We start from the raw sequence: 24,999 nt of genomic DNA, 5'->3' as shown, positions 1-24,999 counted from the left end.
CTAAGCAGGCTCCATGCTCAGCACAGAGCCAGACACAGGGCTGGAACCCATGACCCTGGGATCATGATCTGAGCCAAAATCAAGAGTCAGATGCTCAACTGTCTGAGCCACCCAGGCGCCCCCCAAAATCAGTTTGATGCCAAATGAAGGTAAAGCTGACTTCATAAGTTAATTTGGGTAGTGTTTATTCCTCTTCTGTTTTCTGCAAAAGTTTGTGAAGCATTGGTATTATAATTAGTAGACTTAACTAGTGAAGCCCTCTGGGCCTGAACTTTCCTTTGTTTTTTTTTGGGGGGGAGGAGGTTTAAATTTCAAATGCAATTTCTTTAAAAGATATAGGACTATTAAGTTATCTATTTTATATTGATAAATCTATAAATAATATAATATAATATAATAAATATAATATAAATATATATAATATATACATTTAATATATAAAATAAATATATATTATATATAATAATATATAAATATATATAATAATATATAAAATAAATATATATAATAAAATAAATATATAAAATAAATATATATAATAAAATAATATAATCTGTTATATTTATTTATATATAAATATAAATAAATAAATATTTATTTATATATAAATATAAATAAATAAATATTTATATATAAATAAATATAAATATATAAATAAATATATATATTTATAATATATATATTATATATAAATAAATATATAAATAAAATAAATATATAAAATAAATGTATATAATAAAATAATATAATCTGTTATATTTATTTATATATAAATATAAATAAATAAATATTTATATATAAATAAATATAACAGATAAGTTATATTTTATATTGATTGAGCTTTGGTAGTTTGTGCCATTTTGTGTCATTTTATTTAAGTTGTTGTATAAGTTGGCATAGAGTTTTTCATAATGTTCCTTTATTACCATTTAATGCCTGTAGAATCCAAAGAGGGGTCTACTCTCTTGTTATTTTCTTATTGATAATTTGTGTCTTCTCTTTTTCCTATATTCTCCTTGCTTCAAGTCCAACATAGTTTCTTTTCCACCAGTTCCCCTAAATATCTCTGAATTGAGACTCATTTGGTCTCACTGGCCCGATTTTAGTGATGTAGCCATCCCTGAGCTGATAACCATGGCCATACTCTGATTGGTTGGGGATGAAGTCAGCATCATCTTGGCTACATGGGCTGAGAATGGGAAGGGCCTTTCCTGAAAAAAGTCAGGGTCCTTTAACTTTATGAATGAGGAATGGATGCCAGGCAGGTAGAAAGTACATATGACCATGTCATAATTTATGGTTTTTTATTCTGAAGAATTCTAAAATTTTATATAACCAAATTCATAAATTTATCTTTATGTTTCTTTCAGGAAAAAAACTCCCTAAATATCTTTTTTTTTTTTTTTTTTTGAAGTAAGCTTCATGCCCAGAGTGGAGACCAGTATAGGGCTTGAACTCACGACTATGAGATCAAGACCTGAGCTGAGATCAAGAGTTGGATGCTTAACTGACTGAGCCACCCAGAAGCCCCCTATACATCTTTAATGAGACAATTTTTACCTAATTTTTCTTTTTTTAATGTTTTCAAGGTTTATACTTATTTAATTCATTTTGAATCTGTTGCAGTTTAAGATATAAGGTGAGGATCTAACTTAACTTTTTCTTCAAGGTACTAGATGATCTCTTATACCTTCATTTATTCAACACATTCCTTCAGTAAAACATAATACCTGGTACTTAACATGGTGCTTTTTCCATACTAAGCCCTGTGCTAAGCATTCTAACATATTTTAATGCATTAGTGTTTATAAGGGTTCTAGGAGATAGATACTATTATTATTATCTATATATATTACTGAGATACAAAGAAGTATTGCTTACTGAAACATCAATGGCTAATAGATATCTGACATCTGAACCTAGGTGGTTGACTTCCAGTATCTTTTGGTAGGCTTCCAATCTCTGTGCTATACTGCCTCTCAAAATGATTGATGTCCACAGCATGCCTTGTAGTTACTGGCTGTGCAGCTAGCAGACTTCCGTAGTACCCATGCCTATTTTTGTTCCCACCAGTTGGCTTGTACTAAGAATCAGCTGTTTGTTCACAAACCTCAATTTGATAATGGGACTTGTTATTATAATTACATATTTTAGCTAAATAAAGATAAAACAATGAAACATGAGCATAAAAACAAAGTTATCTATGAAAACCAAGTTGATTCCTTTCAACAGATTCCATAAAGCCAGATAATGAAAAAATTTGGCTGACTGAGGTGTGGGCAAGAACCGTGAAGGTTGGCAAACAAACAAAAAGCAAAAACTCTACAATTCTGCTCTCAGTTTCCCAAGCACCTATGAAATTTTTGTATTACTGAAACAAATCCTGAAAATTAGAGGATACCCAATGAACGTGGTTTAAACAAAAGAGATTACAACAATCACCACACTCATTCTCATAAAAAAGGATATTTACAGATTAGTGAATACATATTTGTTTATAGTTTTAATTTCAACTAAGTGCTTAAAACGTGTATCACCTTGAAAATTTTTTTAAATATTTATTTATTTTTGAGAGAGAGAGCCCACATGTGAGCGGAGGAAGGACAGACAGAAGGAGACAGACGATTGGAAGCAGGCTCCACGTTAACAGAAGAGAACCCTATCTGGGGCTCAAACTCACATGACTTGAGCCAAAGTCAGATGCTTAACCACTTAACTGAGCCACCCAGGCACCACAGGTGTATATCATTTTTAAATTGTTCTTCTGCTTTAACTTCTCCCTTGCCCCCAGATAAACCACCAAGTTAGTCCTAGTCCTAATCTCTCTGAAAGGAACTTTTCTACCTGGATAGCCAATAATCTTGGCATCATTTATTGATTTGAACTTCTTTTCTCTACTGACTAGAAAATGTACTTAATCATCTACTAGATCCTTATGTATACTGCATTATCTTTCCAGATTATCTATCCAGCTCCATTGTTCTATTTCTCAGTTCTTGACTTACTGTTTTAATACCTGATAATTTCTTTAGCTTAATATTTCTTGGATATTCCACCTCATTAATATTTCCATATATGTCTTACTTCTGAAGTTTATTATTAATATATTCTTGTTGAGGATCTTTATCAATTGTGAAAATTCTAGTGAAGAAGGTATTCTATCCTTCGTTATAATGTAAAAATGAGGCAAGATTAACAAACTCGGATACAGCATGGCATCAGAAGCATGAACACCTACCAGCATAGTAGTGGTATACTGAGTTTTCAATACCCTCTGAGAAGATTGCATGACTCAATAATATATGTAAGAAACCACTGTAGATTAAAGCACATGTTAAAAATTGTCAGGAAGGAGACAGTTCATGGAGATCATGACAGAACTGCATTTGTAGAGGTTCAGGCAAGGGACAAATTTTCCCCATTCAGGCCCAGCTTATCTTTATGAGAGGAGCTTGCTTAATTGCTTGCTAAACACCTGCTTCACTTGTTTATTCCTGAGGGTGTAGATGAAGGGATTGAGCATCGGGGTCACCACGGTGTTGAGCAAGGCCACCACCTTGTTCCTGTCCTCCCCCTCATTTCCCTTGCCTGACCGGATGTACATGAAGATGCAGCTGCCATAGAAGAGAGACACAACAATGATGTGGGAGGAGCAGGTTGAGAAGGCTTTCTGCCTCTCCTTGGCCGAGGGGATGCGCAGGATGGTGTGGAGGATGTGGCCGTAGCAGGTGGCCGTCACGGACAGAGTGCCCAGCAAACTGAGGTTGGCCGCAATAAAACCCAGAAGCTCTATCAGACTCGTGTCTGCACATATGAGTTCCAGGAGTGGAAAGTTGTCACAAAAGAAATGGTTAACGACATTGGGGCCACAAAATGGCTGCTGAAAAGTGATGGAACTTGGAAAGACAATGAGAAGGAATCCTGCCATCCATGAACAAAGAACCAGCTGTATACAGACCCTTCTGCTCATGATGGTTGCATAACGTAAGGGGTTACATATGGCCACATACCTGTCAAAGGACATCACTGCCAGTAGGAAGAACTCTGTGGTGCCCAGGAAGAAATAGAGGAAAAACTGGAGAAAGCAGCCTGGGAGAGAGATGGTCTTGTATCCAGTCAGGATGTTGGTCAGCATCTTGGGGAAGATGACCGAGGTGAACCAGATCTCCAGGACAGCAAAGTTGCGGAGGAAGTAGTACATGGGGGTGTGGAGGCGCCTGTCCACGAGGGTGATGCCCACGATGAGGAGATTCCCCAGCAGAGTGAGGAGGTAGGTCAGGAGCAGCCCCAGGAAGATGAGCATCTGCAACTCACAGGCATCTGAGAGTCCCAGCAGGACAAACTCGGTGACAGCAGTGTGGTTCCTCATGGCTCCTCTGACCTCTGCTTGAGGGTGGCCAATCAGAGGTGTGCAGCATCAGGAGGAGGGATGTTCTGGTGACCCAAGGACACTTGGAACTGAAAGGAAAGAGGGATTCAGAGCTGAAGGAGTCCTTTAATTCTTTGATCTCTGAGTCCCTTTGTCTCCCTCCTCAGGCTGGTTGTCCAGATCTCATGGAGTTAGCATCAAGTCACACATACTTTGACCTAACGTAAATCAATTTTGGGGGAGTCCTTGGGAAGAGTTTTCCCATTTCTCTGTTTCTATTAGGAAACTCCGTATTAAACTCCTTTCATTCTTTTCTCATATTCATCCCACCGCTACAGGGGGTCTCTCAAGTGTATTAAGATTTATGCCACTGCAAATCCTGTACCCGATGTATCACAGACCTTGATAGAAAGCATTGGTGGGATACTTACCCTATAGCTTGTTACAGAAGGCATTTAAGTTAGAGATGGTGGTTGCACCTGAGCTCCATCATTCACCAACAAGTCTGGGACCGTTATCTACCTAACCAAAACTGTTTCCTTGGTGGGAACAGTAAGAGCACCTTTGTAAAAAGTTCTCCCACAACTTAAATAAATAATGCATTTCCAACACTTAGCACAAGGCTAGCCACAGAGCAAGCACTCACATAATGTTAGGTATGTTCATTTCCTCCTTTGTGACTGAAACTCTAGTGGGACGATAATAAGAGGAAATCAGAGTAAAATTGGAGAAAAGATACCGTGACTTGGGCAATATGTACTGAAACAAACTGTTTAAAAAATACAAAGATATTATCAGCTCATTATGGAAAGCTTAGGAACCATAGAAAATCCATAGGAAACGGAGCAAAAATTTCACAGGTAGCCCCATAGAGACATTTTTATTCAGATTTTGATTTATTTCTATTGTATTTTTTCCATTCTTAGTGTTTAATAACAGTGTTTATTGCTTTACATACCATGCTCATAGATTATGTATTTTGTACCTCTTTCCTTCTGACATATTAGTGTCACGTTATTATAAACATTTTGTTAATCTATTATTTGGCTGATACTTTTCAAGGGATGCATGTGCTATGAAATTGATACATAGTGTGGGAGAGAGCATATATTCGCAGATGAGGCATCACGCTTAATTTTTTGGGATAATATCCTAATAATGATAACAAAGAATCATAACAATTAACAGCGATATTCAAGATTGTTCATCAGTCAATTTCAAATTTGGAGAGTATATATCTTTGTTTTAAGTGATTGTCACTTCTCTGTTTTACATTACTTCATATTGTCCTTAGAGATCTGGATACAGAACTACACAAGCTTGTCATTGGTTGTTCTTCATAGAAATGACAGGTTGAGGTGAGCTTCTGTAGGGAGGAGGTGACTCCATCCAAGACAGGAGCAGGACCCAATGTGATCAGATTGCATCAGAAAAGTGATAACATACGACATTATAGCTATGTGACATATGTATTTTCACGGAGAAGGACTGGATGAGAACCTGGGAAAAGGAACATGATTGCCAATCAGGATGGGAGGATTGTGGGTGATTTTTTCTTTCCTCTTTTAATTATTGTAATGTTTGCTTATGAAATAACAAGTTCAAACTCATAAGAGGAACCAGCACCGTCAGCCCATTTGTGTTAAGAGTTGGGCAGAACGTTTCAGGAGAGACAAAGGGGAAACCAGTGGCTGTCCATGAAAATGGTAAACAAAAGCTTTAGAGATTCTGGGACTCATGAGCTGGACCTGGGTCAGGATAGTGAGAATGATGAAAAGAATCAAAGAGGTCAGCTGGGCGGTAGCCTGCCTGTGGCACCTGTAAACACATGACAGGTTTCTGGGCAGGGTGTCCAGAGCAGTCGGATTCCCCTTCCCCTATTCCAAAAATTGCACCCATGCAGGTTACCTCACTAGCTGCCAGGTGAGGTGTTCTATTGTCTTCAAGGCAGTTGTGATGATGGAGACTCCTGGTTTTCAGAGGAAGCTCCTGGCTCTGCAATGTTGCCCAAGGACTATGTTTCTTGGGGGATCCACCAGGGATTCAAAATGAAGGAAGCTCCAGAGCTGTAACATGGTCGGAAGGTCATGGACATAGGTGGGCCCTGTCCTCCTTGTACCGCACGTGACCCAAACCTCCATGTTTTCCAACAACCAGTCTTCCTTAAGAAATGGTCCGTGACTCCTTGGTCACCAACATCCCCAGATAGCTCATCTCTGGGCGTTCCCCAGAACTTCTGGAGTCACCAGTTTTTCAGGAAGTTTCTGTTGCTTCTGCCCCATCATAGCATCTCTGCTGGACCACTTTCCTGGGGAAATGGATGTAGAAACATAAGCAATTATTCACCCATCTCTCCTAAACTAAGGCAGAGACAGACATCAATGTTGAGACTCATATGACTCATTTTCAGTTGGGTTTAAGAGGCTTCTAGGCAGAATGGTACATGCCCTTCCAGGGGCATGGTGCCCATAGAGGATTCTGGGGTAACCTATTAGTGGCAGACTCCTTGTCTCTGTGGAGCTGGCATCGGGCCTGGGCTGCCTGAGGTTCTTCTGTTTGGTCTCCATGGAACTCAGAGATATACAGGGTACACAGCTCAAACTTAGCCGGTCTAGAGTGTCTCCCTCTTCTCTTGTAGGATGGAGCTGTGCTTCCCCTGAGATTCATTACCATCCGTGGTAATAGGGACCCGAGGAGGTCCCTTACCTCTAACTTTCTTCAACTTTGAGATTGAGAGTTTCCTTTGTTCTGGCTGAGAAACTCAAAACTCCTAATGAAGTTTAATGATAACAAAGAGGTGCAATAATTAAAACACTCAACAAATATTTGTTGAGTGCTTATTGTGTGGCAAGTACTGGTCTACACACCAGCGATGTATAGGCAGAGTCTTGTGGGGACCAAAGACATTAAGCCATCACACTAATAAGTAATTGCTATTGTGACTAGTGTTCTGAAGAAGAGCTCATAAGATAGCCTGAGCTAGGCTGAAGGACAAGGGAAGTTGTTCCTGATGAAGTTCTATAAAACTGAGACCTGTAGGATGAGTTGGCATGTGGGGGATGAAACACTTTAATTAATTAGTTAATCCTTCATTCAACACATATTGAGCACCTACTATGTGTCAGGCTCTGTGCTGTGCACTGAGGATGACTATGAGTGGTGAATGAAACACACATGCTCCAGTCCCCATGGAATTTCCTCTCCATTGGGAGAATCTTGGTAAGAGGGCCTTGGGACTGTCCCCATCTTAGACATTGACCCAGTCAAGTGAAAACTACTCTGTGATCCCACCTTCTTTCTTTGGTCACCAAACTACTGCGTAGAGTGGGTAAAACCGGCTGAGATAAATTGACTGCAGTAAGTAGTATGATTTCAGGAGCCAATGATGTGTTCGAAAAGCCAAATGAGTGACTGGCTTTCAGTTATCTGTTTCAAATGACTGAATGAAGTTAATTTGATTAGGGTTTCTCTCTCTGGGAATCTGGCTATTCTTGATGTGGTAAGATGACTAGGGTTGGCGACCCACTCTCTAACACCTCATTATGTCCTATAAACTGCTTTTGTAGTCACCTTACTTCTGGTAGGAGTTATGACTACACCAGTGACCGATAACAAGGAGGCCCCGGTAGTTGGACAGGCGAGGGTAAAGAGTGAACATGGCCTACCCTGGTTATACCTGCTGGGATATGCTTATAGGAATTTTATTCCTTCTCTACTCAGACCAGAAAGGGCCTGGATTTCTGAGTCCTGTAGCTTTTGAATGGTGATCATCCATCAGTGGGCACCTGCGAGGCATGGTGAGAAATTAAAACATTGACTCCCCTATGTGATAAAGATTCTCCCTTTTCTTCACTGGATCTTGAGAGGGCAGGGGAGAATATAAAAACTTGCCCAAGGTTTTATCCTTACTTTGTGCATCTTTGTTTCTGTGTAAAGGGCCTGCCATCTGAAAGAAAAACAACCTGATTTATTCTCCTCCAAACTGGAAAACTAGTCTTTTTCTCACACTAAAATTCAGAGGAGGAACATATGTAAATATGTACCAACAAGACAGTAGAAGGGCTATGAAGGCATAGAGGTGGGTGTTTGAGGAAAGAAAGAGGAGTGAGACCTGTCTTAGATGGATGTCCAGGAAAGGCAAGCCTAAGAAAGTATGAGTGCAGCCCACACTGGAAGGCAGAGCTTGGAGTTATCCAGGTGACTGGCTGGGACATTTCCAGGCAAAGACAAGATGGTATTTCAAGACCATGATTTGGCAAAGGGGTGGTGTTTTTGAAGCACAGAAAGAAGGCCAGTGAGTCACGAAGACAATGATGGTGATTTGAGATTTGGCTGGAGAGTTGTGCTGGGTTCCAGATTTGCAGAGCCTTGAGAGCCTCATGTGGTAAGGAGGATGGTGCATTCCAAGTGCAACTGGAAGCTATTGGAAGGTTTTCAGCAGAGAAGGGACACGATCTTGTTTATGTTTTAAAAAGACATCATTCTGGGCGCCTGGGTGGCTCAGTCGGTTAAGCGGCCTCAGGTCATGATCTCAGGGTTTGTGAGTTCGAGCCCCGCATCGGGCTCTGTGCTGACAGCTCAGAGCCTGGAGCCTGCTTCATATTCTGTGTCTCCCTCTCTCTGACCCTCCCCCGTTCATGCTCTGTCTCTCTCTGTCTCGAAAATAAATAAACGTTAAAAAATAAAAAAAAAATTTAAAAAGGCATCATTGAGGATGCCTGGGTGGCTCAGTCGGTTAAGCGTCGGACTTTGGCTCGGGTCATGAACTCGAGGTTCAGGGGTTTGAGCCCCGTGTCGGGCTCTGCGTTGACAGCTTAGAGCCTGGAGCCTGTTTCTGATTCTGTGTGTGTGTCTCTCTCTGCCCCTCTCCTGCTTGTGCTCTGTCTCTCTCTGTCTTTCATTACTAAATAAACATTAAAAAAAAGTTTAAAAAGGCATCACTCTGGCAGATAGTAGGAAGAAGAAATTGGAACAGGCAAGAGGAACAGGAAAGTGGATCAGGGGATTTATTGCAGGGTGTGGGGGGAAAATCACATAGGAAAATTGTCATCACTTTTGATGAAGAGTCAATAGAGTAGGAGAAAAAATAGGGGCAGGCAAATGTGGATTGAGGGTATGAGAAAAGGAAGTGTGGCCAGGGTATAAAACCTTGGAAATGACCAGGCCTGGCGAGACAGGCAGAGGCAGAGCACAGAAAGGGGATCCTTGAGGAAGGGAGTGGTTGGTGGTTCGAATCGACTGCAGCCAGTAGATATCTGGGAAGTCTGTCTGCAGGTGGCAAACATTTTTGGCTAGCTGGTAGTTGAGGAGTGTGACTATAGTTCCTGGAGAGGTTGGGGAACAGACTGGCAGAAACTAAGTAGAAAAACACGTCCTCAATGGATGGAAGAATAGGCATGTTCTCAGGATCAGGATTGAGGCACTGAATAGAAGGCCAGGATCCAATTCCCAGGACTGGGCACAAGAGCCTTTGTTTCAGAAACAGGGCAAAAGTTTAGTCACTATAAAAGGAGCACCAGGGTGAATGTGGACTACCAGGAAGTGAGGCTGAGGCTGTGTCCCACAGAGCTGGCCTGAATCTTTCCCAAATCTCCCTGCCTGCAGCCAGGATTGTCCCAGAACTTGGAGGGAAGGGTCAAATGAGGAAAGGACAGGTTTTGTCAAGAGGGAACCACCACTGAGACCACTTAAGAGTTGTCACACTGGGATTCTGCCATCTACATTTTTCCTGCCTTGTCTTCTTTTAGCCATTGCTTTGTTACCTTAAATTCATTGAACACCCACCTTGTGTTAGGTGCCATGGGGAACCCAACAATGAAGATGACATGGTCCCTGCTCTATAGGATCCTACGACGGAGTATTCTGTCTAGGTGATTATTATACAGGTGGATTGCATTGTAGCCTCTTGGAGATTCCATAGAGATTATGTTTGCTCCTAGCTACCAGAATAGCGACAGAAGTAATGCGGTCTCTGTGTTGTTAGAGAAGTTTGTGATATTCAGTGGGACATCAGATAGCATATTTACTTGGTGTCAAAGATTGGTCTTACATACTTCTTGTGATAGGCAGCCTCTGAGATGGCCCCAGTGTCTGCACCCTATCGTATTCATGTCCCTGTGTAATCCTCTCCCCTTGTGTGTGGCTGGAACTGGTGACCAGCTCCTAATGAATAGAACACAGGAAAAGAGATAAGATGTCACTTCTGAGAATGTTCCAAAGATTCTGTGGTTTCCATCTTCTATGCCCTCTCTTGGTCTCTTGATTGTTCTGAGGGCAGCCAGCTGCCTTGTTTTGAACTGCCTTGCGGAGAAGCCCCTGTGTCAAGGAATTGATGTCTCTAGACAACAGCCAGCAAGGACTTGAGGCCTGTCAGCAGCCACATGAGGGGACTTGGAAACAGATCTTCTCCCAGATGGAGCCTTGAGATGGCTGTCATTTTAGCTTATGACTTGGTGATAGCCTTGTGAGAGATCCTGAGCCAGAGGCACCAGTTGAGTCATGTCCTGATTCCTACCTCAGAAACTGTGAGCTAATAAAGGCTTGTTGTTTTAAGGTGCTAAGTTTTTGGGTAGTATGTTACACAACAATGGATAATGAATACTGTTCTCTTCAGGATTCTAGCTTTTATTTTTGAGGTGTCATAGTGGGGTACTCAATGCACGATGAGCTGAGTACAGATATCCTACTTCCTGTGCCTTTGGTCTTAAGCTCTCTGCTGATGATAGCTACTTTGAACTTTCTTTATACTCTAAATCTTGAGCTTAGTTTACTCATTAATGATTATCATATAAAGTCTTAGAGAGTAGTATTTGTTACTCTGGATTTGAATATAGAGATTTCATCGTCCAAGTGGTTAGTGACGGGCTTACAAATACTAACATCACAATTTCTTCTCAGCTCTATGACAATTCTGCTTTTTGGATAGCTTTCGTGCTATAAACTAAACAATGAGAATGAGAAATAGACAAGTAGACAATTCCATTGCCACCGGAAACTGTTACGAAGAGTTCCTTGTCTCATGGGGTGCCTGGGTGGCTTGGTCGGCTGAGTGCCCAACTTCAGCTCAGATCATGATCTCACAGTTTGTTAGTTGGTTAGTTCATAAGTTCGAGCCCCGCCTGCTTCAGATCTTGTGTCCCCTTCTGTCTCTGCCCCTCCCCGACTGGTGCTCTCTATTTCAAAAAACCGACCAACCAACCAACAATCTAACATAAAAAAAAAAAAAAAAAAAAAGAGTTCCTTGTCCTAGTCAACGTGCTTATCCCAAGTTTGCTGTGTCCACAATACAGTTGCCTAAGACAGGACCAACTCTGAACCTCCTAAGCCAGCTTTTCTCCTTACTGCTTTGTTTCTGTGATAACATCTTTTGGATTACCTAGACTCAATATCCGGGGCTCTCCTTTAATTCTGTTTTTTCCTGTGATCGTTTTTCCTCTTTAGTACCCAAGCCCTAGCAGGTTCTGCCTGTGCAACATCTCTTACATATTTTTTCTTGTTGCATTGCCATGTATACTACTCAAGTTACCTCTTGTTTGAAGTATTTCTGTTATCTTTTTAACTTTTTATTAAATTTCAAACATATACAAAAGTAGAGAGGTTATATAATGAATCTCCATATAATCATTACCTAACTTTGACAATAACTAAGTCATGTCCATTCTTGTTTCACCTACACACCCCCCCAGTTTCCCCTTTCCCATATTATTGTGAAACAAATCCCAGACATCATGTCATTTCATCTGTACGTTTCAGTAAATATTAAAGCCATAGTACTCTTTAAAATGTAAATATAACACCATTACTACTTTTTAATTTTTTTTTTGGCTTCAGGAGTAGAATTTAGTGATTCATCACTTATGTGTAACAATGAGTGCTCACCATAACAACTGCCCTCCTTAATACCCATCAGCCATTTACCCCAATCCTCCGCTCACCTCCCTCCATCAACCTTCAGTTTGTTCTCTTTTGTTAAGAGTGTCCTATGGTTTGTTTTCCTCTCTTTCTCTTTTTTTTTTTTTTACCTTCCCACATGTTCATCTGTTTTTTTTTTCCTTTAAATTCCATATATGACTGAAATCATATGGTATCTGTCTTTCTCTGACTGACTTACATGGCTTAGCATAATATACTCCAGCTCCATTATTAGTTTTAAAAATGAAAAATACGTCAATCATCAAAAGGATTATTATTTTAATTTGAATTGTCCTGACTATTACTATGGTTGACCATCTTGCCTTATTTATTGGCTCTTTGGGTTTGCTTTTCTGTGAAGTATCTATGCATATCCTTTGCTCTTTATCTATTGGGTGGTTTGTCTTTGTATATTATGAATAATAACCCCCTATTAGTAATATGCATTTTCCATCTACCCCCCCTTCCTACATACCCATTCAAACAATTCTTTCTACAGTTCTCTTTCCCTTGACTGGTGGATGGGATTCAGGGTATGTATGATGAATTTTCTGGCCACTCATATTATTTTAGAAGTTCTCCATTCGCTATAAGTCCAAAGAATTGGGTTATTACGTTGCCCAATTCTATGTAATTGTTAAAATTCTGAACATCACTGAAAGTGAAAAGGTATTCCTTGCTCCACTTAAGGCCTCTTTCAGGTGGGAAATCTTCAGAGGGAAAAGGTGTGTGCTGTTGGCTTCATCTGCCTTAACTCTGTATGCCCACCTCCCCCTTGCCTGTGTTTTCCACCCCTGCCCTCTTCCAGGGATATGGGACAGGGGGGTGGTGGCAAGTAGGGGATGGAGAACCTAGAGGAAACGGAAGGTGATACGGACAAAGACAGTAGTGGTGGTGGTGGTTAGAAGTGGTGGGGTGCTGTGTATATTTTGAAGGCATAATCTACAGAATTTGCCAATGGATTGGCTGTCTGATATAAGAGAAAGAGGGAGAGTCAAAGATAAAATAGTTTTGCTCGATCTGGAATCTCTAGTTTTCTTACCGTGGTAGAATACATGGAACATAAAACTGACCATTTTGACCATTTTAAAGTGTATGGCTCAGCGGCATTCACAGTGCTGTGCAATCATCAGCACTACCCCTCTCCAGACCCTTTTCATCATCTGAAACCAAAACTCTGCATCCATTAAACAATACGTCATTCCCACCCCCACCTCTAGCCCCTGGTTCCCACCAGTCTACTTTCTGTCTCCATGATTCTGACTACTCTAGATACGTCACATAAATGGCATCATCCAATATTTGTACTTTTGTGTCTGGCTTCTTTCACTTAGCAGAATGTCTTCAAGATTCATCCATTTTGCAGCATGTGTCACAATTTCCTTCCTGTGCAAGGCAGAATAATACCCCATTGTATGTTTATAGCACATTTTGTTGATCCTTTTCTTCATCAGCAGACATTTGAGTTGTCCCCATATTTGTGGTTAGTGTGAATAATGCTGCTATAAACGTGAATGTACAAATATCTCTTTGAGTCCCTGCTTTTGGTCCTTTTAGGTATATACCCAGGCTGGATTGTATAGTAAATCTATGTTTATTTTTGAGAAAGTGCCCTAGAGTTTTCCACAGTGGCTGCACCATTTTCCGTTCCCACCAGCAATGCACAAGAGACAGGAAGACTGAGGCTCAGAGAAGTAACCAAGCAGTAGGTAGAAGAGCTGTTATCAATAGGAATGAGGAATTTCTATCAATTTTAATTTAAAAAAGCATAAGAAGTTTGTGTACAAAATAATAAGCAATTGGGCTTGTCCTCTGTTGAGTTCTTGCTGATGTATTACTGTGAGAGGAGCACAAGTGTGAAATGAGGGCAGTGCTAACAGAGAACTGTTAGCACCCTCTCCTCTGAGGGTGTTGGAGCAACAGACCCCAAAGAACCAGTTAGGGTGCAAGTACTTTTTGAGTATTTATATGGTCAATGACAATGGGTTGGTGCTTGAGGCTTGTGGTGAATTACAGAGCTGGGACCTGCTCCCAAAGAGCTCTTTGTATTCTGTTGGGAAGCCAGGCAGACACAGATGGAATGAAGAGAATAATTCAAATCTGATAATTAATAAAAATGCTTTGGGGATCTAGAGAGCTTATGAGTTTATGCTGAGTTGCATAGTGACTGGCACCCCAGAAACATGGCAGCAGAGAATTTTCTAAGTGGGAAGGTCTCCATTTCTGGCAGGGGCCTGAATCGTGTTAGCCTTCCTGGGAATATTAGTTTCAGCCTCTTAATTCCACAGGTTTATAAGAAGAGCTTGTTTACCTGCTCCTTAAACACCTGCTTCACCTGCTTGTTCCGCAGAGTGTAGATGAAGGGATTGAGCATCGGGGTCACCACGGTGTTGAGCAAGGCCACCACCTTGTTCCTGTCCTCCCCCTCATTTCCCTTGCCTGACCGGATGTACATGAAGATGCAGCTGCCATAGAAGAGAGACACAACAATGATGTGGGAGGAGCAGGTTGAGAAGGCTTTCTGCCTCTCCTTGGCCGAGGGGATGCACAGGATGGTGTGGAGGATGTGGCCGTAGCAGGTGGCCGTCACGGACAGAGTGCCCAGCAAACTGAGGTTGGCCGCAATAAAACCCAGAAGCTCTATCAGACTCGTGTCTGCACATATGAGTTCCAGGAGTGGAAAGTTGTCACAAAAGAAATGGTTAATGACATTGGGGCCACAAAATGGCTGCTGAAGTATGATGGAACTTGGAAAGACAATGAGAAGGAATCCTGCCATCCATGAACAAAGAACCAGCTCTATACAGACCCTTCTGCTCATGATGGTTGCATAACGTAAGGGGTTACATATGGCCACATACCTGTCAAAGGACATCACTGCCAGTAGGAAGAACTCTGTGGTGCCCAGGAAGAAATAGAGGAAACTTTGTAGGAAACAGCCTGGGAGAGAGATGGTCTTGTATCCAGTCAGGATGTTGGTCAGCATCTTGGGGAAGATGACCGAGGTGAACCAGATCTCCAGGACAGCAAAGTTGCGGAGGAAGTAGTACATGGGGGTGTGGAGGCGCCTGTCCACGAGGGTGATGCCCACGATGAGAAGATTCCCCAGCAGAGTGAGGAGGTAGGTCAGGAGCAGCCCCAGGAAGATGAGCATCTGCAACTCACAGGCATCTGAGAGTCCCAGCAGGACAAACTCGGTGACAGTGGTGTGGTTCCTCATGGCTCCTCTGAACTCTGCTTGAGGGTGGCCAATCAGAGGTGTGCAGCATCAGGAGGAGGGATGTTCTGGTGACCCAAGGACACTTGGAACTGAAAGGAAAGAGGGATTCAGAGCTGAAGGAGTCCTTTAATTCTTTGATCTCTGAGTCCCTTTGTCTCCCTCCTCAGGCTGGTTGTCCAGATCTCATGGAGTTAGCATCAAGTCACACATACTTTGACCTAACGTAAATCAATTTTGGGGGAGTCCTTGGGAAGAGTTTTCCCATTTCTCTGTTTCTATTGGGAAACTCTGTATTAAACTCCTTTCATTCTTTTCTCATATTCATCCCACCGCTACAGGGGGTCTCTCAAGTGTATTAAAATTTATGCCACTGCAAATCCTGTACCTGATGTATCACAGACCTTGATAGAAAGCATTGGTGGGATACTTACCCTATAGCTTGTTACAGAAGGCATTTAAGTTAGAGATGGTGGTTGCACCTGAGCTCCATCATTCACCAACAAGTCTGGGACCGTTATCTACCTAACCAAAACTGTTTCCTTGGTGGGAACAGTAAGAGCACCTTTGTAAAAAGTTCTCCCACAACTTAAATAAATAATGCATTTCCAATACTTAGCACAAGGCTAGCCACAGAGCAAGCACTCACATAATGTTAGGTATGTTCATTTCCTCCTTTGTGACTGAAACTCTAGTGGGACGATAATAAGAGGAAATCAGAGTAAAATTGGAGAAAAGATACCGTGACTTGGGCAATATGTACTGAAACAAACTGTTTAAAAAATACAAAGATATTATCAGCTCATTATGGAAAGCTTAGGAACCATAGAAAATCCATAGGAAACGGAGCAAAAATTTCACATGTAGCCCCATAGAGACATTTTAATTCAGATTTTGATTTACTTCTATTGTATTTTTTCCATTCTTAGTGTTTAATAACAGTGTTTATTGCTTTACATACCATGCTCATAGATTATGTATTTTGTACCTCTTTCCTTCTGACATATTAGTGTCACGTTATTATAAACATTTTGTTAATCTATTATTCGGCTGATACTTTTCAAGGGATGCATGTGCTATGAAATTGATACATAGTGTGGGAGAGAGCATATATTCGCAGATGAGGCATCACGCTTAATTTTTTGGGATAATATCCTAATAATGATAACAAAGAATCATAACAATTAACAGCGATATTCAAGATTGTTCATCAGTCAATTTCAAATTTGGAGAGTATATATCTTTGTTTTAAGTGATTGTCACTTCTCTGTTTTACATTACTTCATATTGTCCTTAGAGATCTGGATACAGAACTACACAAGCTTGTCATTGGTTGTTCTTCATAGAAATGACAGGTTGAGGCGAGCTTCTGTAGGGAGGAGGTGACTCCATCCAAGACAGGAGCAGGACCCAATGTGATCAGATTGCATCAGAAAAGTGATAACATACGACATTATAGCTATGTGACATATGTATTTTCATGGAGAAGGACTGGATGAGAACCTGGGAAAAGGAACACGATTGCCAATCAGGATGGGAGGATTGTGGGTGATTTTTTCTTTCCTCTTTTAATTATTGTAATGTTTGCTTATGAAATAATAAGTTCAAACTCATAAGAGGAACCAGCACCGTCAGCCCATTTGTATTAAGAGTTGGGCAGAACGTTTCAGGAGAGACAAAGGGGAAACCAGTGGCTGTCCATGAAAATGGTAAACAAAAGCTTTAGAGATTCTGGGACTCATGAGCTGGACCTGGGTCAGGATAGTGAGAATGATGAAAAGAATCAAAGAGGTCAGCTGGGCGGTAGCCTGCCTGTGGCACCTGTAAACACATGACAGGTTTCTGGGCAGGGTGTCCAGAGCAGTCGGATTCCCCTTCCCCTATTCCAAAAATTGCACCCATGCAGGTTACCTCACTAGCTGCCAGGTGAGGTGTTCTATTGTCTTCAAGGCAGTTGTGATGATGGAGACTCCTGTTTTTCAGAGGAAGCTCCTGGCTCTGCAATGTTGCCCAAGGACTATGTTTCTTGGGGGATCCACCAGGGATTCAAAATGAAGGAAGCTCCAGAGCTGTAACATGGTCGGAAGGTCATGGACATAGGCGGGCCCTGTCCTCTTTGTACCGCACGTGACCCAAACCTCCATGTTTTCCAACAACCAGTCTTCCTTAAGAAATGGTCCGTGACTCCTTGGTCACCAACATCCCCAGATAGCTCATCTCTGGGCGTTCCCCAGAACTTCTGGAGTCACCAGTTTTTCAGGAAGTTTCTGTTGCTTCTGCCCCATCATAGCATCTCTGCTGGACCACTTTCCTGGGGAAATGGATGTAGAAACATAAGCAATTATTCACCCATCTCTCCTAAACTAAGGCAGAGACAGACATCAATGTTGAGACTCATATGACTCATTTTCAGTTGGGTTTAAGAGGCTTCTAGGCAGAATGGTACATGCCCTTCCAGGGGCATGGTGCCCATAGAGAATTCTGGGGTAACCTATTAGTCGCAGACTCCTTGTCTCTGTGGAGCTAGCATTGGGCCTGGGCTGCCTGAGGTTCTTCTGTTTGGTCTCCATGGAACTCAGAGATATACAGGGTACACAGCTCAAACTTAGCCGGTCTAGAGTGTCTCCCTCTTCTCTTGTAGGATGGAGCTGTGCTTCCCCTGAGATTCATTACCATCCGTGGTAATAGGGACCCGAGGAGGTCCCTTACCTCTAACTTTCTTCAACTTTGAGATTGAGAGTTTCCTTTGTTCTGGCTGAGAAACTCAAAACTCCTAATGAAGTTTAATGATAACAAAGAGGTGCAATAATTAAAACACTCAACAAATATTTGTTGAGTGCTTATTGTGTGGCAAGTACTGGTCTACACACCAGTGATGTATAGGCAGAGTCTTGTGGGGACCAAAGACATTAAGCCATCACACTAATAATTACTATTGTGACTAGTGTTCTGAAGGAGAACTCATAGGATAGAATAGAATAGGTAGGATAGAATTTAGTGATTCATCACTTACATCTAACACCCAGTGCTCATCCCAACATGTGCCCTCATTCATGCCCATCACCCATTTAGCCCATCCTCTCCCCCAACTCCCCTCCAGCAATCCTGTTTGCTTTCTATATTTAAGAGTCTCTCATGGTTTGCTTCCCTTTCTGTTTTTATTTTATTTCCTCCCCCCTCCTTTCCTGTATGTTCATGTTTTGTTTCTTATCTGTTTGCTTGCTGGGTTTTTTGTTCAAAAAATTTTTTAAGTTTATTTATTTATTTACTTACTTATTTATTTATTTATTGTGTGTGTTTGTGTGTGTGTGTGTGTGAGGGAGAGAGAGAGAGAGAGAGAGAGAGTGAGAGAGAGAGATAGCGTGCACTCGCACACATGAGCGAGGAAGGAGCAGAAAGAGGTGAGAGAATCCTAAGCAGGCACCAATCAGGGTTCAATCTCACGAACTGTGAGATTATGACCTGAACCTAAATCAAGAGTCAAACTCTTAACTGACTGAGCCCCCAGGCACCCCCAACTGTTTGTTTCCTAAATTCCACATATGCATGAAATCATGTATTTGTCTTTCTCTGACTGACTTATTTTGCTTAACATAATACACTCTAGTCCATCATGCAATGGACTTTCGGGCTCTTTCCATAATTTGGCTATTTGAGATAGTGCTGCTACAAACATTGGGGTACATGTGTCCCTTCGAATCACCACTCCTGTGTCCTTTGGATAATTTCCTAGTAGTGCAATTTCTGGGTCATAGGGTAGTTCTCTTTTTTATTTTTTGAGGAGCCTCCACACTGTTTTCCTCAGTGGCTGCACCAGTTTGCAATCCTACCAACAGAGCTAAAGTGTTCCCCTTTGCATCCTTGCCAACATCTGTTGTTTCATGAGTTAATTTGATCCATTCTGACAGGGATGAGGTAGTATCTCACTGTGGTTTTGATTTGTATTTCCCTGATGATGTGATGTTGAGTATCTTTTCATGTGTCTGTTAGGAATCCGGATGTCTTCTTTGGAAAAGTGTCTATTCATGTCTTCTGCCCCTTTCTTCACTGGATTATTTGTTTTTTGGGTTTTGAGTTTGATAAGTTCTTTATAGATTTTGGATACTAACCCTTTATCCAAAATGTCGTTTGCAAAGATCTTCTTCCATTGCGTTGGGTGACTTTTAGTTTTGTGGGTTGTTTCCTTCGCTGTGCAGAAGGTTTTTATCTTGATGAATTCTCAGTAGTTCATGCTTGCTTTTGTTTCACTTGCCTCCAGAGAAATGTCTCGTAAGAAGTTGCAGTGGCCGAAGCCAAAGAGGTTGCTACTTGTTTTCTTCTCTAGGATTTTGATGGTTTCCTGTCTTACATTTAGGTCTTTCATCCATTTCAAATTTATTTTTGTGTATTTTTTCAATTCATGAGCATGGAATGTTTTTCCATTTGTGTCTTCTCCAGATCTTTCAGAAGCTTTCTATAGTTTTCAGCATACAGATCTTTTACCTCTTTCGTTAGGTTTATTCCAAGATATCTTATGGTTTTTGATGCAAGTGTAAATGGGATCGATTCCTGGATTTCTCTTTGTGCTGCTTCATATTGGTGTATAGAAATGTAACCGATTTCTGTATGTTGGTTTTATATCCTGCGACTTAGCTGAATTCATGGGTCAGTTCTAGCAGACTTTTGGTGGAGTCTTTTGGATTTTCCACATAGATTATCATGTAGTCTGCGAAGAGTGAAAGTTTGACTTCTTCCTTGCATATTTGTATGCCTTTTATTTCTTTTTGTTGTCTGATTGCTGAGGCTAGGACTTCCAACACTATACTGAACAACAGTGGTGAGAGTGGACATCCCTGTCGTGTTCCTGATCTTAGGGGGAAAGTGCTCAGGTTTTCCCTGTTGACAGCTGTGGGTCTTTCATATATGGCCTTTTATAAAATTAAGTAATTAATTAATAATGTTTATATTTTTGAGAGAGAGACAGAGACAGAGGGTGAGTGGGGAGGGGCAGAGAGAGAAGGAGACACAAAATCTGAAGCAAGCTCCAGGCTCTGAGCCATTAGCACAGAGCCCGATGGGGACTCAAAGTCGTGAACTGTGAGATCATGACCTGAGCTGAAGTCTGACACTTAACCGACTGAGGCACCCAGGTGCCCCTCGTATATGGCCTTTATGATGGTGAGGTATGTTCCTTCTATCCCTACTTTCTTGAGGGTTTTTATTTAAAAAAAGATGATGTATTTTGTCAAATGCTTTTCTGCATCTATTGAGAAGATCATGTGGTTCTTATTCTCTCTTTTATTAACGTGGTGTATCACGTTGATTTGTGGATATTGAACCACCCTGTAGCCCAGGAATAAATCCCACTTGACCTGGTGAATAATTCTTTTAATATAGTGTTGGATTCAATTTGCTAGTATCTTATTGAGAATTTTTGAGAAATTTTGCATCAGGGAAATTGGCTTATAATTATCCTTTTTAGTGGGGTCTTTGTCTGGTTTTGGCCTCAAGGTAATGCTGACTTCACAGAATGAGTTTGGAAGCTTCCTTCCATTTCTATTTTTTGGAAAATCTTCAAAAGAATAGGTACTAATATTTCTTTAAATGTTTGGAAGAACTCACCTGGGAAGGCATCCGGCTTCCATGTATGTCTATAGCACATTTTGTTGATCCATTCATTCATCAACAGACATTTGAGTTGTCCCCATATTTTGGTTATTGTGAGTAATGCTGCTATAAACGTGGATGTACAAGTATCTGTTTGAGTCCCTGCTTTCAGTCCTTTTGAGTATATACCCAGAAGTGGAATGGCTGGATTGTATAGTAAATCTATGTTTATTTTTCAGGAAGTGCCCTAGTGTTTTCCACAGTGGCTGCACCATTTTCCATTCCCACCAGCAATGCACAAGAGCTCTAATTTGTTCACATTGTTGCCAACGCTTGTTATTCTTTGTTTTTCACATTTAAAAAATACTAGCCAGGGATGCCTGCCTGGCTCAGTCAGTAGAGCATGTGACTCTTGATCTCAGGGTTGTGATTTCAAGCCCTAGTTTGGGTGTGGAGCCTACTTAAAAAAAATTAAAAATAAATAAACTAAATAAAAAATACCACCCATCTTAATGGGTATGAAGCAGTAAGTTCATTGTGAATTTGAGTACAAATTCACAATGTGAATTGTGAATTGCAATTCACACCTTGCACACCTTTTCATGTGTATTCAGCCATTTGTAGAATTGGGTTGCTTGTTTTTGTTACTGAGGACCTATTTTTTGAGTTTATAGAAGTATGTAATCCCATTTTCAATCCATTCTGTGGTAATTTGTCTAATTAATTTTTCTATTTCTTTTTAGATTTTTGATAATTTTCTTTTTCTAGGAAATCATCCATTTCCTTCTGTTTTACAAATTTGTTGTCAAAGAGTCACACATGATTTTTTCTTACACAGATCATTTCTACCCTGAATTATAGTTCTTGTGTGTTTCTATCTTCCTTGTTAGATTTCAAATCTTTCAAAGGCATAAAATAAATTTTATATCCCAGGCCACATAGTACATCCTTGAGCATGACCTTTGTGTAATCATTATTTTGGAACAAGTAAATACAGTAATTGATTTCATTACTTATGTAATATTTGTTTATTTGTTAATATAGCTTTATTTTTGCCATTGCCAAAGTGGTGAACACTCTAGTATCAAATTTCAATGGGTCAAGTGGTATATTTCACTTTATATAATATTTAAGATAACATTTGGGATACGCAATTCATTATGGCATTTTGAGTAGAAATGCTTTTGTTGACAACTGGTATGAAATTCAGAAGGAAGAGACAGAAGGTAGGATGAGAAATGGAAGGAAAGAACTAACATTCATTGAGGCCTTACTGTGTGCCAATCACTGTTTGAGGCACTTTGCATAGAACATCTCCTCTGACATTCATCAGAATCCTTTGGAATGCACATTGTGTCCCCGTTTTACAGACGGGAAGACTGAGGCTCAGAGAAGTAACCAAGCAGTAGGTAGAAGAGCTGTTATCAATAGGAATGAGGAATTTCTATCAATTTTAATTTAAAAAAGCATAAGAAGTTTGTGTACAAAATAATAAGCAATTGGGCTTGTCCTCTGTTGAGTTCTTGCTGATGTATTACTGTGAGAGGAGCACAAGTGTGAAATGAGGGCAGTGCTAACAGAGAACTGTTAGCACCCTCTCCTCTGAGGGTGTTGGAGCAACAGACCCCAAAGAACCAGTTAGGGTGCAAGTACTTTTTGAGTATTTATATGGTCAATGACAATGGGTTGGTGCTTGAGGCTTGTGGTGAATTACAGAGCTGGGACCTGCTCCCAAAGAGCTCTTTGTATTCTGTTGGGAAGCCAGGCAGACACAGATGGAATGAAGAGAATAATTCAAATCTGATAATTAATAAAAATGCTTTGGGGATCTAGAGAGCTTATGAGTTTATGCTGAGTTGCATAGTGACTGGCACCCCAGAAACATGGCAGCAGAGAATTTTCTAAGTGGGAAAGTCTCCATTTCTGGCAGGGGCCTGAATCGTGTTAGCCTTCCTGGGAATATTAGTTTCAGCCTCTTAATTCCACAGGTTTATAAGAAGAGCTTGTTTACCTGCTCCTTAAACACCTGCTTCACCTGCTTGTTCCGCAGAGTGTAGATGAAGGGATTGAGCATCGGGGTCACCACGGTGTTGAGCAAGGCCACCACCTTGTTCCTGTCCTCCCCCTCATTTCCCTTGCCTGACCGGATGTACATGAAGATGCAGCTGCCATAGAAGAGAGACACAACAATGATGTGGGAGGAGCAGGTTGAGAAGGCTTTCTGCCTCTCCTTGGCCGAGGGGATGCGCAGGATGGTGTGGAGGATGTGGCCGTAGCAGGTGGCCGTCACGGACAGAGTGCCCAGCAAACTGAAGTTGGCCACAATAAAACCCAGAAGTTCTATCAGACTCGTGTCTGCACATATGAGTTCCAGGAGTGGAAAGTTGTCACAAAAGAAATGGTTAATGACATTGGGGCCACAAAATGGCTGCTGAAAAGTGATGGAACTTGGAAAGACAATGAGAAGGAATCCTGCCATCCATGAACAAAGAACCAGCTGTATACAGACCCTTCTGCTCATGATGGTTGCATAACGCAAGGGGTTACATATGGCCACATACCTGTCAAAGGACATCACTGCCAGTAGGAAGAACTCTGTGGTGCCCAGGGAGAAATAGAGGAAACTTTGTAGGAAACAGCCTGGGAGAGAGATGGTCTTGTATCCAGTCAGGATGTTGGTCAGCATCTTGGGGAAGATGACTGAGGTGAACCAGATCTCCAGGACAGCAAAGTTGCGGAGGAAGTAGTACATGGGGGTGTGGAGGCGCCTGTCCACGAGGGTGATGCCCACGATGAGAAGATTCCCCAGCAGAGTGAGGAGGTAGGTCAGGAGCAGCCCCAGGAAGATGAGCATCTGCAACTCACAGGCATCTGAGAGTCCCAGCAGGACAAACTCGGTGACAGTGGTGTGGTTCCTTATGGCTCCTCTGAACTCTGCTGAGGGTGGCCAATCAGAGGTGTGCAGCATCAGGAGGAGGGATGTTCTGGGGACCTCAGGAACTTTGTAACTGAAAGGAAAGGGGATGAGTGTTCCATTTTTGTGTGACAGATTCCTTTATTTCTTTAAGGACGTATCTTTCCATCGCTCACTACTCAAGCTTGTTTTGTAAGGTCCCTGGGTTTCCCATCTCATGTTTGATCCCTGGCACGTCTGTGTGTTGGAGGAGAAAGTGGTGATTTTAAGGGTGGCCTAAGTAAAGCCCCAAAGCAAAAATTATCCTTGCTTACCTTTTGAACCAAACTTTTCTTCTCAACACAGAATGAATCCTATTGCCCCTAACATTATAATCTATTTCCAATACTTTTTACTTTTATATTTATTCCAACCATAGGTCTTTTTCCATAAATAGTTCATATTTGAGGGCAGTAACCTCTTTTTGCTTAACTTAGCCATTCACTGCAACAATCCATATCCTCATAAACTGATTTAGAATGCATAGATGCTCTATTGTTTTTCAAGATTACCTGAAATTTGATACCTTTCATGAGTATTTGGATTACTAAAAAAAGAGGAAATTTATGAGAGAAAAGCACAACTCTTACAAATCAAAAAAGAATAATTCAAGTAATATATGCATAAATAAAAATTCTTAAGAGGAAGTTTGGTATTCAAGATTTAATGATGTATCCAGGTTCTTCTCTTACATCTCCTTGTGGACTCTAGATACAATAGACTCTTTGAGATTTCTTAATACTGTTTTATGCACCTGTGTGTCTGCACATGACATTCTTTCAGCTTGGAATTATCAGCCTTTCAAATATTATTTTTCCTTTAAGTCTCTCCTCAAAAATTGCTATCATTTTTATGAATGAATGAATCTTTCCTCTGTATCCCTAATAATTTTATTATATCTCATTTGATTTGTATTGAATTTTATATTTGTTTTTCATTTGTTGTTTACTGAGTCAAAAAATT

At 40.9% G+C, this 24,999-nt stretch overlaps 3 protein-coding genes across 3 annotated transcripts; all 3 read right to left on the bottom strand.

The window, feature by feature from the left end:
• Window positions 1–3,395: 3,395 nt before the first annotated feature.
• LOC144616537 (olfactory receptor 6E1-like) lies at window positions 3,396–4,469 on the bottom strand. Its single transcript, XM_078447678.1, has one exon. The coding sequence runs from the start codon at window positions 4,367–4,369 to the stop codon at window positions 3,440–3,442; it is 930 nt and encodes a 309-aa protein (XP_078303804.1). The 5' UTR covers window positions 4,370–4,469; the 3' UTR covers window positions 3,396–3,439.
• Window positions 4,470–14,550: 10,081 nt separating this feature from the next.
• Window positions 14,551–15,597, bottom strand: LOC144616538 (olfactory receptor 6E1). The gene has a single exon (XM_078447679.1). The coding sequence runs from the start codon at window positions 15,498–15,500 to the stop codon at window positions 14,571–14,573; it is 930 nt and encodes a 309-aa protein (XP_078303805.1). The 5' UTR covers window positions 15,501–15,597; the 3' UTR covers window positions 14,551–14,570.
• A 7,376-nt stretch (window positions 15,598–22,973) lies between these two features.
• Window positions 22,974–24,084, bottom strand: LOC144616539 (olfactory receptor 6E1-like). Its single transcript, XM_078447680.1, has one exon. It carries the CDS (start codon window positions 24,049–24,051, stop codon window positions 23,074–23,076), a length of 978 nt encoding a protein of 325 aa, XP_078303806.1. The 5' UTR covers window positions 24,052–24,084; the 3' UTR covers window positions 22,974–23,073.
• Between the last annotated feature and the right edge of the window lie 915 nt (window positions 24,085–24,999).

The sequence above is a fragment of the Panthera onca genome, chromosome B3, assembly GCF_046562875.1.
Source record: "Panthera onca isolate mPanOnc1 chromosome B3, mPanOnc1 haplotype 2, whole genome shotgun sequence".
Taxonomy (NCBI): Eukaryota; Metazoa; Chordata; class Mammalia; order Carnivora; family Felidae; genus Panthera; species Panthera onca.
Note: the sequence above shows the minus strand (reverse complement) of the source record. Positions and strands in the feature narration are given on the sequence as shown.

Coding starts and splice junctions, on each gene's coding strand:
- LOC144616539 (XM_078447680.1), bottom strand. CDS start 24,051: ATGCTGCACACCTCTGATTGGCCACCCTCAGCAGAGTTCAGAGGAGCC.
- LOC144616537 (XM_078447678.1), bottom strand. CDS start 4,369: ATGAGGAACCACACTGCTGTCACCGAGTTTGTCCTGCTGGGACTCTCA.
- LOC144616538 (XM_078447679.1), bottom strand. CDS start 15,500: ATGAGGAACCACACCACTGTCACCGAGTTTGTCCTGCTGGGACTCTCA.